The 14,386-nt window shown below is 33.1% G+C and overlaps 1 protein-coding gene across 2 annotated transcripts in view; it reads right to left on the bottom strand.

The window, feature by feature from the left end:
- Nost (Nostrin) overlaps positions 1-14,386 on the bottom strand; it is a 288,623-nt gene that overhangs the window by 25,702 nt on the left and 248,535 nt on the right. For both annotated transcript variants that reach the window (XM_074183578.1, XM_074183577.1), the window contains exons 4-6: positions 10,299-10,511; positions 7,711-7,860; positions 3,680-3,755 (exon numbers count right to left, since the gene is read on the bottom strand). In XM_074183578.1, the coding sequence (XP_074039679.1) occupies positions 3,680-3,755; positions 7,711-7,860; positions 10,299-10,511 (439 nt within the window). The remainder of the gene's footprint in view (positions 1-3,679; positions 3,756-7,710; positions 7,861-10,298; positions 10,512-14,386) is intronic.

Below are 14,386 nucleotides of genomic sequence, written 5' to 3'. Positions count from 1 at the left end.
CATGCTCGAAATGCATATTTTATGTTTTAATATGGCCGATGTGATGATAGCATATAGGTATCTATAATTAATGTAAATAGAAACAAACACCAATTCTTATACAGATATTGGTGGCCCACAAGGACCAGTATCAGAACTGGTTTCGTTTTCAATTTATTCAAGTGACATTTTAGTTAGTAAATCGGTGCATTGTCACATGATACTCAAATACGGATGATCCATGACATACGCGTTAGATACGAAACATGTTTTTTGCAAACATCGACAAATTTCCATAACGTATGTATTAATTTTACATTACGGTTGACTTGTTTCGTATTATTGGAGATACTGTTATGAAAATATAAAAATCTATTTTGAAATTTTGAACTGAATGTGCAAATGTGCAATTATCTAAGAAATCAGGTAAATCAACTCTTCTATTGGGATAGATATTGCTCGACTATAAATTCTTTCAATTTTCATGGAGATGCACAGGCACTGTACAGATACGGCGTCTATAGGAAATATTATAACTGAGCCAGACGGTAAACCAGAAGCAAAGTTCTGTCAGCTTCCTGTTGGCGAAAGTAATTCACTCCACCAATTTTTTGTCACGTTTACAATCAAATAAAAGATATTACAGTAGACTTGTAAATTATCTCAATGCAAAAAAAATACTAACAGACAGACAGTTTGGTTTCATTAGCAACTCCAATATCGAAAAAGCAGAAAAATGTTTGGATATATTTCTAGACCTAGCTAAGGCATTCGACACCGTTGATCACGACATGCTATTAAAAAAATTACATGGTAACGGTATACGTGGCCCAACATATAATATTTTGGAAGACTATCTATCACATAGGACACAAAAGGTCAAAGTTGATAATAGCCTGAGTGAAGCAATGAAAGTTAAAACAGGAGTACCACAGAGAACAGTTTTAGGTCCCATACTATTTCTTGTTCACATTAATAGTATATGTTCCATCAACAATTTTGGTGGTCATCTCATATCATATGCGGACAATACAAAACTCATATTCACAGGTAGTAATTGGAAGGAGGCATTTCAAAAATCAGAAAAGGGACTGAAAGATATCCAGATATGGCTTGATCACAACCTTCTGAGTCTGAATGTGAACAAATTTTTATTTATTACATTCACCCTATTACAGAACGATCAACCTGGAAATAACATAATCCATATACATGATACAGACTGTACTAATACAACAAATTGCAATTGTGCTGTTATAGAAAGAACGAAAATGATTAAGTATCTGGGAGTTATAGTGGATCGGCATATGAGGTGGGATGACCACATAAACTATGTTGTAAAACGTCTCAGACTTTTAACAAAAAAATTCTATGAATTGAGAAACATTTTGGAATACAAAAATTTGATCACCATATACCAGTCTTTAGCAGAATCTGTAATAAGATATTGTATTGCTGCCTGGGGTGGTACATTTAACAATTCTCTCAATACCCTCCAAATATCTCAAATTACAATCTTGAAAATATTATTCAAGAAACCTAAAATATACTCTACCGAATGTCTGTATAGGGAAAATCAGTTACTGAAAACAATGTTTAACTTGGGTGTACACAAACAAACTCACACTTCAATCAACAAACAAAGAAAAACAAACAAGATTCGTTACTAGTTCTTCCATAAACATACCAACATTTAATAAAAGTCACACACAGAGATGTATTTTCTATCACAGTCCAAAATTATTCAATCTTCTGCCAGTTAACATAAGAAACAATTACAATCTCAATACATTTAAAAAATCAATAAAAACATTCATTATGTTCAATACCAAACTTCTCGATTTATTCGGCTAAACATAAATGATGTTCAGCAAGCTCTTCATCATTCCCAATGTCCATCAATTCTGTAAATTAATTAATTGAAATGTGTGTATATAGATATAGATAAGACAGTTAATTGCATATAATTGATATAATTGAATACCCTGAGTGATAGATGGAAAGCGCAACACAAGTACTTCAGTTACTTCGGTGCATCTATCTTCACCCTGAGGGTAATAAAACTATATATATATATATATATATATATATATATATATATATATATATATATATATATATATATATATATATATACATATGTATGTATGTATGTATGTATGTATGTATGTATATATAAACTGTGAAAACTATAAAAATGATGACCTATAAATAAATCTTGAAATCTTGAAATCTCTTACTCTCACAAATCCTCCATTGAATAATTCAAAATACATTAAACCCTAACACAATAAACATAACCTATTTTTCACATCACTGAATGTGTAGCGCCATCATCGCTAGAAATTCTTTCCTAATGAGTTGAATATTGAAGCGCAGGTTGGTTATATTTCACTGCATACTTATAACATATACCGCTTTTGGTGGAATCAAGCGGGCTAAACTATTAGAAAACTCCCCATGAAGGTATCCATAGAAACGAGACAAGACACCAATGTTCCAAGTTAACAAGTTTGTTGAGATTTTTGGAACCTGAATTAGGTGGGTCATTCTTTTCTGGACAGTATCTAGCAGCCTCAGTGTATGCTACGAAGCTTCATATATGTGAGTAATATCCCAAAAAAGCTCTAATTTGAGCTTCCTAGAGTATTAAAAAATACAGAGGTATGTACAATCACATAGTTAGAACTAAGTTTCTAAGACAACGAATTCAGTTTATGTACATTTACATATACTTTCAAAATACTTTCCTGACATGGATTTTAGAACATTATAATGATTGGTCCCCATGAAATACGAGTCTGTTTATTTCAGAAAAAAAAAACTGATGGAAGGCAAATCTGGACGTCGAGCCCGCCATAAAATTATTTCCAAGATAAGTGTTGGGAAGCTATGAAAAATAAAGAAATATGTAGTGAAAATTCGGCATTCTGAACCATATTCACTCTAATTAATTTTGAAAGCAAGTTTATAACAACTAGTCTAGTCAAAACTTCTCATGAATCTTATTGTGACTATATACATTGTGACCAAGGGTCACAATGTAGATGGAAATGTTTAAATTCACAATTTGTTTTGCAAATTCCAAATATAGTAGTAGGTACATAAGTTGAACAATTCGTTGCAATATACATTATATTATATTCTATAAAGGACACACAGTTAAGCAAAAAATAAAAAATGGGACTTGTGTCCTTTTTGGTTTCAAACATAAAACAATCGATATGTTTGAATATGGATTTTGAAAATAATAAATTCTACATTTTTTCTACGATCTTCCACTGGCAGGAATTACTTGAAAGAAAATAATAAAAGCCAGTCTACTGAGATTTAGGATCTTATAAAATTGTCCAATGATTTTATTGGACCCCACGGGACATATTTCGGTGTATCCTTTCCGAAGCTCTGGTCTATAAGATATATACTCCTAACAGTCGTAGGGATCTGTGTGGTATGGTCAAGTAGTTAGAAACTCAAGTTTCTAAATGCACAAAATGAAAGTTCCATTTACAGTAATTGGGGTACTGCAAAGTTCTCCCCATTTCGTTAGCAGAAGCTGTGATGCTTCTGGAAATCTGGATGACATGTGCACCTTCGGTGTAAAATTGTCATCCACATTTTATATTTGTGAAAGTACCGTTAATTATTTCATAGGAAGTGATTGGAAATGAATGAGTAATAATTTGGAAAATCCACTTACCTTGGCATTTTCCTTATCTGTGGAATTCTGCCTATTGATGTGAGCCAAGTGAATCAGACTAGTACTTTTAGATAATCTGAAAAAAATACATTTAACAACGTGAAAGAGATTAGGAGCATAACAATTTCATTACTCATTCTAACAATTACAAATGAAAACGGAAATAGAGTCATCAATGAAGTGAAGTAATAATCACAATTATGTGGATTGCAGGTGATATACAGTTCATAATTTATCGTATAGAGTTCAGTGAATTTATATACGCTCATTATGATCATGATCAATGTGAAAACAGTCTTAAATATTTATCATTCATTTGCAGTTATAGGCTGAAAAAAAATCTGGGAGATTTAATGTTTATACAGCGAGGTCAATTATGTTTGTAACAAATGGATTATTAGAATTCGTTGAACGGCTACGATAGAAAATTTAATATTTTTCATGGAAAAAGTACATCTATTTTTGAATACACAACAAAATTGTTATTTGGAAGGGTTGTTGGGAATTTAAAATTATGCCTAAACACCAAACCATTTTCTTTCATCAAAATTCTCATAATGTTTTTGGAAAGTTTCAATTACTCTCGTATGATATTCAAAAAAGCCATAATCAAATACAAATTTTCACAAATTGAACAATATTCATGGAATTTACGTGGATTTATAATTTAAGGTAGCCGCCTATTTCTTGTTGCAACAATATTTACCAGAATTTCTTTGATACTTTTTTTAACAAGACGAATATTTCACTGCGTGAATACGGACGAACTTTGAAGTGATGTCATTATTCGTCCTTTCTAGTTTCTCTTCCACCCATCACCACTCAACTAAGCATAAGTTAGTCAAACCAACAACTGCAAAGCCCATCTTAATATATTATACATAATACATTATATTATACATTTCATTTGTATTCATAAATTGGATATTTTTGTCCTCTTGTATCAAAGTATTAGTGCTAACTATTCTCAGTTATGACAAATATTATATACCGGGTGTCAACGAATCTATTAGACAAGTCATAATTTCTAGACTATTAGGAGAATTGAAATGAGATTTGGTATAGTTGAATGGTATGTGGAGAGGAATGTTTTCACATATTTTTCACTTTCCGGTCACTTCCGGTTTCAGCGGAAATGGCTCCGGTTCTGAATTTTTAAATGGAACACCCTGTATATTGTAACATTTTTGGATTTCTGAGGCAATTCTGGATCAGAAACTGACATTTCCGGAAGTTTTTCAGCCTACTTGATTTTTTTAGAGTCACTTTTAAAATTGCATCTAGGTGGCCATGATCGGACGTAAACTAATCTATGGACCTCAGGTGATATCAGAAAATTGCAATAGCGGAGTTTTAGTGACTAGTGTGTTGAATATGAATGAGACAAGTTTACAAAATAACATTTTCGTGTCTAACTATTATTTTTCAAATGGCGACCATTTTTTGACAAGCAATTTCCGAAAAAAGGATTTTTTGACGAATCTAACGTTACTAATTTATTTGCGATTGGATCAACAAATTTAACAAATTTAACTAATAATTTCAGCGATGCACTTAGATTTTTTGCAATATCCTAAGTTCTTGAAAATTCCACTATAGTAAATTTTCAAAGTGCATCCCTCCTTATTCAAGACACATTTCAGCTCGTTCAATTGTTTCTCTCAACACGTTTTGTAACATTTGAGGCGATATACTTCTAAATGCCTGTTGAATCCTTTTTTCTAAGATTTCGAGAGTGGCTGGGGCTGTTGCATAGTAGACTCTTTCTTTTACATATCCCCAAATGAAGAAATCTAACACAGTCAGATCCGGTGAGCGGGCAGGCCACCGTACTGGACCGTTGGTTGCAATAACTCTATTATTAAAATGCTCTATTAAAAAATCAAGTACGTCTCTGCTATTATGGGGTGGTGCTCCATCTTGCTGGAAGTAAATTTGCCGTAAAACTTCTAAAGGCATATCATTAAGATGATCCTCGATTTCATTTTGAAGAAAACCCAAGTATCTAACCCCTGTTAACTGACCTTGAAACAATATTGGACCAATTATTCTGTTTCCAACGATACCAGCCCAGACATTGACGCCAAACCTTTCTTGAAAATTGCCCTCTCTCATTGCATGTTGATTTTGTTGGGCCCAGTACCGACAATTCTGCTTATTAAACATGCCATTATTTGTAAACCGTGATTCGTCGGAAAATAGAATGGAGTTGATAAAATTTGGGTTAACTCTATGATTTTGAAGCAACCAATCACAAAATACTACTCTTCTATTGCCGTCGTCAGCATACAAATGTTGATGTAACTGATATTTAAATGCTCGATATCCGTGCTTTTTCAGTATTTGCTGATTCGTGACTTATCTGCATTTCTCTACTAATTTCTCTTAAAGAAACCGTTTTGTCAACTTCTACCATAGCAAGAACGTTAATCTCAGTCTCCTCATTTATGACAAACCTCTGTTCTGCGTCTCGATTTCCCTCTTGCCTAAAACGACTCTCAACATAGGGAAAATACTGATGAGATGGGTGTTGCCGATTGGGATATCTCTGAGCATACAACTCAGCAGCTTTCCTTGAATTTCTGTGGCATTCTCCAAACAATAACAACATATCCACTTTTTCACTCTGAGTATACATTATTTCGACGAAAAATTAAACTAAAATTAACGAAAATCAAGAGAAACTTCTACTTTCTGCTCATAAAGCTTATGTCACTGTCATAACCTAGGTGAGCGTTTTGTTCTCCAAAGTGGACTTGATGGAAATAACCGCAAAATATTATGCATCATTCCTATCCATGGCACCCTTGACAAAAGTAAATGAATTTGTATCGAGTATTTTCCTCAGTAATATTTAATTTATGTTCTTATTTGTAATCCAATCGCAAATAAATTAGTATCGTTAGATTTGTCAAAAAATCCTTTTTTCGGAAAGTGCTTGTCAAAAAATGGTCGCCATTTGAAAAATAATAGTTAGACACGAAAATGTTATTTTGTAAACTTGTCTCATTCATATTCAACACACTAGTCACTAAAACTCCGCTATTGCAATTTTCTGATATCACCTGAGGTCCATAGATTAGTTTACGTCCGATCATGGCCACCTAGATGCAGAATTGTCTCAGAAATCCAAAAATGTTACAATATACAGGGTGTTCCATTTAAAAATTCAGAACCGGAGCCATTTCCGCTGAAACCGGAAGTGACCGGAAAGTGAAAAATATGTGAAAACTCTCCTCTCTCCATACCATTTATCATCTGTACCAAATCTCGTTTTGATACACCTAATAGTCTAGAAGTTATGACTTGTCTAATAGATTCGTTGACACCCGGTATAGGGTATATAGGATGCAAAATTATCAAGTCGTATCTTGTGTTTGAATCTATAATTTGTAAATCGTAAATACTAACGTTGAGTTGAGCATATATGAAGAAGAAGCGAAAGTCAACAAAGCATTATTATTAAAAAAGTAAATTGATGGATGTAGCCGTTACTACGTGGTAGGAAATCATAATGAAGAAAAGAGAATTGAAACTTTCTTTAAACGTTAAACATTAAAGTTTAATGTATGAGTTTCAAAACGTTTGAACATCAAACATTGAAGTTTAACGTATAGGTTTGAAAATGTCCTTATAGGAGGAAACTGCAGTAACGTTAGTTACAAATAAAAGTGGTAAAAACATAGAAAGTTTCGATTCTCTTTTCTTAATTAAAAAGTAATATATTGAAACAATTTGGTTAACAAAGAAACTAGAGTGAATTTTTTTGCATTACATTTCATCACTTTTAAATATGGAATTCAGAAACTCTGTTAGGTCTTTTGAAAATACAATTACTATTGAGAACTCTCCAGTTACATAATTAACTCAACTGAACATTTGACCAATTTGAAAAACAAGTGACGTGAATATCAAGTGATATCTTCTCTAGAACCTTCTAGATTGTTCACTGTGAGACACGATCCCTATCTTATCTACAATTAACCCTACAATATAATGATCAGTTAATGATTAGAAAAATTAATACTTACTTTGTGGTATCCAAAACAGCAGCATCCTGCAATTTTTCGTTTTCTCTTGCGCATGTGTGACTATTTTTCTTTCCTTTTGCTTCATGTGTCCTCCAATCTGATAAATTTTTAGCTGCTTTGTCAACTACTGCTTCAGATTGCTTTCTGATCCTTCATAAAAATAAGGGAAAAATAAGAGAAGGTGCCATTTTGAAACACGTAAAAATTGAAACTGCTCACACTTTTCACTACACAGTGGCGTCTTCAGTTGAACTGGTTTAAAAAATCTGTTTAAAATCTGTTTTTCCGTTAATCAGCTGTCGCCCCCATACGAACGACAACTCTCAGAAGTTGAGAAACTTGTGCGAGCTAAGGATTAACGAGGTCTCACCTTTTAACGTGTGATTTCTAACACGGTACTTCAAACCATTCTATAATGCTTTTTATACAGTAGTTATCATAAAAATTTATATTTGGTAAACAGGATTTCAATAAAAAATACTCCAAATTGTTACTACTGTATTCAAACTGATCAGCTCAAAGTGAAGAGGTTTTAGAATATTGAAGTATTTTCTCTTAGAATCTACATGTTTAGCTAGAATTAATCATTATTAAGTTAAATTTTTTGTTGTATGAAATACATTGAAACATTACTTATGATTGTTACAACATTTTCTCAAAATCTTTCCTTTCATCTAGAATTAATCAGTATGAACTGATTACATTCTGTAATTAATATTGTATGAAACTTATTTTAGAATAGTTCAGCTCAAGAAGTCAATGTGGAGTGAAACGCATTATTAGTGAAGTTCTTAGTGTGAAAATTGATTACTTATCATGAATAATAATATAATATATATAATAATAACACCAAAATATATATATGATAATATCTACTGAAACATTCGTTTTGTGGTACATTACAAAACGCGTTCAATTAACTGTAAGATGATTACTTTTACTTTCATCAATTATATTCAGAAAGTGAGATATTACTCTCGTTTACTCTTTATCAATCACCATGACGATATCAACAAATTTAAAAATGAACACGCCGTCACTGAGAACCATTTCTTTTTTTCTCAAATCAGATCCTTCAAAGAAGGAAAAAAATAATCAATGTTATAATGTTCTGAAGTGATCAATAAGCTCTATGAACAATGAAATGCATTAAAGTCACATTTAATTTTCAATTTGTCATCCCAAACTCTGTAAAATAAATTATGTTCAACAACTTTCGTTAAAAAAATCTGGTGAAAATTTGTTTTCCGCTAACCAGCTGTAACTGAATTGAATTAAAACTGTATTTACTCGAACTCGTTTTCAAAAAAAGACTGCTTTCAACAAAAACACCATTCCCACATACCACAACTGTTATGAAACTTACTGCTATAGTCTTCTCTGAGATTAGCTAAAACCTGTGGTCCAATCAGATAATTAATTCACCAGTGAAAATATTTCAATAAAGTTATGATTAATACATAGTAATTATATCAGGGGAGAAGGTATGTTCCATCAGGTGAAACCTGTAAGGAGGAGACTAATACAAGTTTAATTCGTTTTTTCATTCTGGAGATTGTTCAATTGTCTTTTATTCGTGTTTTGAAAGTTCTTTCAATTTGACTTATGTGAAACATCGGACAATTTATAAACTAATGAACTATCTGAGAGCCAAACTCTTGTCCTTTTTATTTTCAATATGCTTGTTCAAATTGTTATTGGTTTTATATGTCATATTTACACATTTATTATTTTTGGGAATTGAAAAATTTCATAACAGGTTGGCCCTTACGAGCCGTCTTGAAATTGAATAGGTACTATCCTTTATAGCTTGACTGCACAAGTTTTTTTGCAGTTGGGAATTTACTAGATTGATAACATAAATTTTCAAATGATGTCTAGAATTATGTATCTTTGAGTTCAGAGATATTGGTTTCTACCTTTTTGAGACTAAATATTTCATTCATGTGTTTTCTCTTCGGCATTGTATAGGTGAATATATAGCGGTTTCAAAGTTATACTAGAAAGTACCTATTTCAAAAAAGTATAGTATTTCAAAAATTTCAGTAAAATCTTCGGAAATAAAGTTTCACACTGAGACAAATTATTATTTCTTCAGGTGATCAACTCTGATAAGAAAAAAGTGTTGTTTATAGTGACACATTTATAGTGACAAGAGACTCAATTTTGAACTATTATGGAAATTATTAAATCTTCATAGTCCTAGGTTCACTCAGGTTCAATGAGACCGAAAAAATTTTGGTCCAGGTTTCCTAAAAATTAAAAGATTTCTTCAAGAAGAACTTTTACTCGGTATTTTCAATTACCATAATTGTATCCATCAAAGTGGTATTTTATGTACCAGACCCCTAACCTATTACCTCTCTGAAGTAAATTACGTTTACAACTTTTTATTAGTCGCCATTAAAAATATATATACAGACAGAACACGAAAAGTAATTTTATTATTTCAACACATCCATTACACTGAATAACGGTATAAAGATTATAAGACATATCAATGTTGAATTTAATGTGATGTTGGTGTTGATTTTTTAATTGTTCATTTTTACTGGAAGAGTAAAAATAACTCAAAGCTAATTACTTGCCTATGCTGGCTTTCGGTAAGCGTCCTCAAGGGCTTGGCAGTTTCTTCTAACAGGGCTAACCCTAAAAGTCGATGGCCTTCAGCTCTGCTTTCCAGTTCCAAAGCGACAGATTTCCAGGCTTCATTGAGGCCTCCAACACCCTCTCGACAGGCTCTAGATAGTTTGACGCTGAGTTTCGATAAGTTTTTGGCATATTGAGTTTCAGCTTCAGCTCTGAAACAATGAATACAAAATATGTTGGGTTGAAACAGCAAATGTTGATGATGATGCTTATTTTCAAACTTGGTTTGAATAGTTTGAATAATTTTCAATGTTGCTGGATGGAGCTTCGGTGTTTATTAAACTGCCAATATATGTATGATATTGTTAACTTATTATCAGTTACTTCTGATACCCTGTTTGGAACCTTTGGTGTAGTAATGAATATTACTGAAGTTCAACACGTGTTTCGATAACCAAGTGATCATCTTCAAGAGGGGGATCAAACTTTCTCTTGACGTGTTTCAATCACCAAGTAATACTCTTCAAAAGAAAGATTTTACTTTCTCTTGAAAATGATTGAAACACGTGTCGAGGTGTTGAAAATACCGGTTTAGTGTTGGGATAGAACTCCAGTTATACTGTGTGTGAAACCCAAATGGAATAAATTCATTATTTCGGTTACTGTAGATATTTAAAAAAATCCCGAAACACGTCAAATGTAAATTGTAATTTGACATTCTTCAACTAAAAATTCCACCCCTATCTTCAACCTCCTTCGAATGACAGGTACAACCCCCAATTTTTTAAATGGTAAGTATAGGTTTGTATGTTATCGCTTTCAATTTTATTGCAACAATTAAGATGAAATAAATTAAAATCATGGGGTTACCGAAATTCACTTAAATACACTCAAAAACTGAAATTTAATGCATAACGTAATGAAATGAAGAATACAAAAAAGAACTATGGATGTTAACGGAGTAGATGTTCAAAATGTTCACCGCGAACGTCTTAGCAACATGCTAATCTCAAATAAAACTGTCTTCTAACATTATTCAACATATCAGGTGTGACTGATCTAATCGCAAGCGTTATTCGTTCTTTTAAGTCATTCAAATCTGAGGGTTTAGTTTTGTACACATTGCTCTTTACATCGATCCTCGCCTTCCCATCCACCGATTGGGAAATGTTGTATCGAGGTACTGCCGGACATTACCTTGGTAATGTGGTGGTGCTCCATCCTGCTGAAACCATATCATATTCACTGGAACTTGAGGTAAATTTTGAAGTACTATCAAATAATTATCGCTATGCAAGTTGCCCTCAATGAAAAATGGACCAATGATATGATTTCCTTCATTCCCTATCCAAACACTAACCTTTTGAAGGTCTTGCGTGTGTTCTTTTCTGATCCAGTGAGGATTTTCTGTTGACCAGTAGCGGCAATTTAGCCGATTAGTATGACTGTTAAGAGACAAAATACACTCATCAGAAAACAAAGTATTCTAATTGGATGATATTGTTATCCAACATGTCCATCATTTGCTCTTCTATCAAAATCGTCTTCCATGAGCTCCTCTTATAGGGATGCATTTTATTTTATTTTATTATGTTTACTATCGATGTATGGCTAATATTGAATGTAGTGGATGCCTTTATACTTGAAGTATGTGGGTTTTCCTCAAACTCAAGCATCACATGTAATTTGAGTTCATCACTCATTGCAGTGGCAGCTGCTTTCTTTATCTGCCCCACATGCCCAAGTTCGCGAAACTGCTTCTCTATTTTACTTATTGTCTCTTGAGATATGGGCGGTAAATTAAAAAAATTCTGATGAAATAGGCGGGCTACTTCCTGTTTTGGTCGGGTTTTAAGCATTTCCGTTAGTCTAACCATTTTTCAGACTTGAAGTTAACGAATTTTAAAATCAAATTAAAATACTGACAACTAATGTAACATACAAAACAAGTTGACAAGTCGTTTTAAGCTAAGGTTGCCAGGGAAATCATTTACAGTTTTTTAAAGGATACCATCTAAAAACATTGCTATGGGTTTTGCTTACTTTCTTATTATCAATACCTCAACATGAAATAAGTTTGGAGTATTTTGCAATGAGTTTTGAGTGTATTTCATGGAATTTCGATAAATACATTATTTTAATTTATTTTATCTTAAATGTTATTATTAAACTTGAATGCGATAAAATTTTTGAATAGAGAATGAAGATACCTTTTGAACGATATATCACAAGCCTATACTTCTCCTTTAAAAATTGGGGTTGTACCTGTTATTCGACGGGGGTTGTGAGTAGGGGTTGCATTTTTCTGTTGAAGCATGTCAAATTATAATTTGAATTTGACGTATTTCGGGATTTTGTTAAAATATGTACCGTAACCGAAATAATGAATTTATTCCATTTGGCTTTTACACACTGTATTTATTATCAGTTAGTTTCATATATTTAAGGAGAGCATACTTGTCAGAAAGAGCCATCATTCTGGGGACAGAAAAATATGGTGAAAACTGAAGAATTGAAGAATGGAAAATCTTATACGATTTGCTATAGTTGTGGTAGGCAAAGAAAAAAAGCAGAAGCTGCCTTTCTGATAATGAAGAAATTGAATCTCATCCAGGGTAGACTCACCAACTAACACCTAAGATAAGTGAACTTGTAGTGTTTTTTGCCATTGCTATACATTTCTTCTACGTCTCCAAGAAACACTACAACCTCATGGACTCATTGCGTTTCAATTCTTTGTTTTTAATGATATTTAGCCGTGTTAGTTCATACAGGTCCCTTGTTAAATGTTTGTAATTTTTTTGGTCATACTGTAGTTGTTCCATCGATTGCTTGCCGTCGATGAACCGTTAGTTCATATTCGCACAAAAATGACAAGCTGTCTATTCATTTGTTGCATTATCTGCAGGCAAGGCCTTCCTAGATTGTTCATATCTACGTCCTATCAATGGACCTCAGGAACCTTATATTTGGAGTTGATGATCCTTGCCTGGCACACTCATTTACACTTTAATTGCCTGTGTTTCCCAAGTGTCCAGGTATTTTATATAGAGTCAATTCATTTTCTTCTGAAAAAATTGTTTCGCTTCGCTTTACGAAGCCTAAAAGGTAGTCATCGAACAGCAAGCCATGATGGTTAAACATCTGAAGAAGCTAGCCACTCGCGCCAGCGAAACGTCAGGAAGAAGTTCCAAAAATCCACGGCTTTCAAACTCGAAAAGCAATGACACTCATTTTCTTCATTCTTCACTTCTTCATATATAGCATTCCCAAATCAATCTGGATGTCACTTCTAGGAGCGTCAGTATCCCAAGTGCACCTCCACTTTGAACACAGATGCGTATTGCCTGAGCGGGTAAATGCAATGAAATTCCGATTTCATTCCATGTTCGGGTTTTGACCCTCTGTATATTAGATATTCCTACCGAGCATGTTCTCGAAATGGCTTATGATTGTGTACTCTACATGTTGTGGGCACGACAATATATTGTTCGCACCTCCACATATTCCAAAATTTCAGTTTTGCCCAATCCATGATGCCTCGGTGAATTCTCCAATCACAACGGACCCACCACTGCAATCCCTCAAGGAGGAAGAATCGAAAGTGTCTCCAACACTGTTGAATCCAATCCAATCCATATTATATTTGTTGTTACTTTTAAACTATTAGGATAGGTTGTCAAATGCATCCTAAACTTCGATTGACTGCTAAAGATTGAGCCGACAGTTTCTCAACATTATTTTTTGTGCAAGAGAGGGATTTTTTTTCGAACGACAGAGACTTTTGGAATTTGCAAGATATTCGTGTCGGATTTCTACCAACTGAAAACTTTTCTACTTTCTTTCGATTTGAATTTTCCAACGAATGTCCAAGATGATTGTATATATACTGTTCACATAAAGATGTGCTAGAAGTGAGGAACTTTTGAAAGTTGATATGAATAAATAACCACACTGTTACTTCAAAACTAAAAGGGTTGGTTTTCCATGATTACCTAAACTTAAGACCTTGACAGTGGATTGGTGGCTAGGGATTCAGCTGACAGTTTTTCGACAGTATTTTTTTCATGAAAGAGGAAAATTTTCG

Source organism: Leptinotarsa decemlineata, unplaced genomic scaffold (genome assembly GCF_025532065.1).
Source record: "Leptinotarsa decemlineata unplaced genomic scaffold, Ldec_3_MD MMD2_tig00026340_RagTag_RagTag, whole genome shotgun sequence".
Taxonomy (NCBI): Eukaryota; Metazoa; Arthropoda; class Insecta; order Coleoptera; family Chrysomelidae; genus Leptinotarsa; species Leptinotarsa decemlineata.
The sequence above is the reverse complement of the archived record's forward strand: the minus strand, read 5'-3'. Positions and strand labels throughout refer to the sequence as shown.